The sequence below is a fragment of the Leptopilina boulardi genome, unplaced genomic scaffold, assembly GCF_019393585.1.
Source record: "Leptopilina boulardi isolate dan_hultmark-lab unplaced genomic scaffold, ZJU_Lbou_2.1 LbouV2_251, whole genome shotgun sequence".
In the NCBI taxonomy this organism is placed as follows: Eukaryota; Metazoa; Arthropoda; class Insecta; order Hymenoptera; family Figitidae; genus Leptopilina; species Leptopilina boulardi.
Window position 1 is genome coordinate 11369 of NW_026137809.1, and position 2119 is coordinate 13487.

At 37.7% G+C, this 2119-nt stretch overlaps 1 protein-coding gene across 1 annotated transcript; it reads right to left on the reverse strand.

Annotated features, from left to right (window-relative positions):
* Positions 1 to 510: 510 nt before the first annotated feature.
* Positions 511 to 1509, reverse strand: LOC127280785 (uncharacterized). Its single transcript, XM_051304049.1, has 2 exons — positions 1340 to 1509; positions 511 to 1297 (listed from the first exon to the last, which is right to left on the reverse strand). The coding sequence occupies exons 1-2, from the start codon at positions 1507 to 1509 to the stop codon at positions 511 to 513; spliced, it is 957 nt and encodes a 318-aa protein (XP_051160006.1).
* Between the last annotated feature and the right edge of the window lie 610 nt (positions 1510 to 2119).

Consider the following 2119-nt stretch of genomic DNA (forward strand, 5'->3'; position numbering starts at 1 on the left):
CTCACTTGCGCTGTCTAAAAGTACGCGTAATTGGTGGACGGAACCGTTTACGTGTTTTACATTGACGATTGCGGTAGACAATAAAATATACTTATCTATCCCTGAATTGACGATATGATGAACTGCTGGAATGTTCGCCTGGTTGACTTCATTGTTCACCGTGGGTTCCTTTGATAAATCCGTTTTTTTGACCGATATGTGACACAAGGTATTGTGCCGACCTCCACAATCACGGCAAGAGCTATATTTGCATGACTTCACGAAGTGATCGTTCGTCAAGCAATTCAAACAAAGTTTGAGTCGCTTGGCTTCAAGAATCCTTTTTTCGGCACTAAGGTTTAAAAATTCCTCGCACGAATAGATGAAATGTGGACCCTGGCACATGTAGCACCTTCCACCCGCTTGAGATGTTGAGACAAAAGCAACTGGTCTGTTGGCTTGATTTCCCTTGCGTATTTTTGATGATTCTGTCGAATTGTTGATTTTGACTTTGGAGTTTGACGCTGCGTCTTAAGTAATAAATCCACTGGATGATGCTCTTCTGTCCAACAGTTGACATCGTCGTTGAAGGAAATCTATCATTATATAAACAGACACTTCTTCCTTTCCCTCGAGAAATTCCTCCCAATGACGTCTTGTTAGTTTGTCAATTTTCTCTTCTATCATGTACAACAATAGATCGTCCCACTTGTCAGTTGGGAGTTTAATGCGTTTCAAAACTCTAAGATGTTTTTGTATGTTTTGTATGTGATCTATCAAGTTTTGAATCCCAGTAGATGATTCGACGTCAACCTGTGGTATCTCGAACAAGCATTGTATGTGACGTTTGCAAATAGTTTTGTCGTTGTCAAAACGATCGTTTAACAATTTCCAAGCGACTTCACAGTTTGTCACGGAAATCTCAATCGTTATTTTTGCTGCGGCTCCTGATAGGGCACTGATCAGATACTGGTGTTTTTGCACATTTGGCAATTCGCTCTCGTGAATTAATGTTCTGAAAGTGTCCGAGAATCGCTTCCAATTCTCAATCTTGCCGTCAAAATTAGGTAAGTTTATGACGGGCAATCTTACGTGAGAACTTGAATTTGAGGTTGAAAGTCTCTCATTGGTTGATTGATTTGAAATTTGTAGAAGAATCTCTGCTTGTTGTTGAAGCATCCGTTCTAACGCACTCGCACCTGTGTTGACGTTTTCACTTGTTGTTTGGCGTGGCTTTAACAACTCTTGCCATCGCATTAGCAAAACCTTCACTTCTGCATATTGAGATTCGAACTTGTCTTCTTCAGTTGCATCTTCGCTTAATAATTCATACTTATCATTGCACTCACGAATATGTTACATGAAATCTTGAAATTCTTGTCCAAATGCGTCGACTTTATCTAGCCGCAACAATATGTGTTCGTCCTCGGGTCGAATCTTTTTGGTCCTTACATCCTCGACAAAAGTAGACATACGTGTCAACCTTCTTATCACGTATCCTCTCCTGCCCCAAAGCTTATCGATATTCATTGTAAATGATATAAAATTGAAATGTACACAACACTTGAAACACTTTTGCAACGTTTAAATAAATAACACTCGATTGACTTTTACCCAATTGTTCCTTTTACACTGTTAACGAATAAAACAAAAGACAAAGATGGCCGCTAATCGACGATTGATGCGTTCATAAAATATACTTGAATTTCTAGACAAATTGGATTTTGCGCATCTCTTGTCAGATCCGGCTCGAAGGACAAATGTACAGGATAATAATTGAACTCGTATTCTAAACTAAAACAATTTATTTACTATAAAAAGAAATTATATCAAACAAAAATGATTACAGTGGTTTCTTGGTGAACTTTATCGAAATACTACCACACTTAGTCGAGTTCTCATGCAGCTTCGTTTGCGATACCACGAGGCGATGATCTACACTAATCTCAAATAGTACAAAATTCAAATTGAATACACGTACAGAGATATTCAGAAATTTTACTAATAGAAAGTGGTAGTAGTCTATAAACAATTTGCTTCAGTCTACAATTGAATGCATACTTTGAGTAACATCAATGTTTCTTTAGCTTCTAACAGAATTTTAGTAACTATCGATTGTAAAATTAAATAACAGTAAGAA

What these genes read in the sequence shown, in the direction of transcription:
- LOC127280785 (XM_051304049.1), bottom strand. Translation starts at nt 1,509, where the DNA reads ATGAATATCGATAAGCTTTGGGGCAGGAGAGGATACGTGATAAGAAGG. An exon ending in CAAGAATTTCAAGATTTCAT is followed by an intron (nt 1,298 to 1,339) that starts GTAACATATTCG and finishes TGAATTATTAAG; the next exon opens with CGAAGATGCAACTGAAGAAG.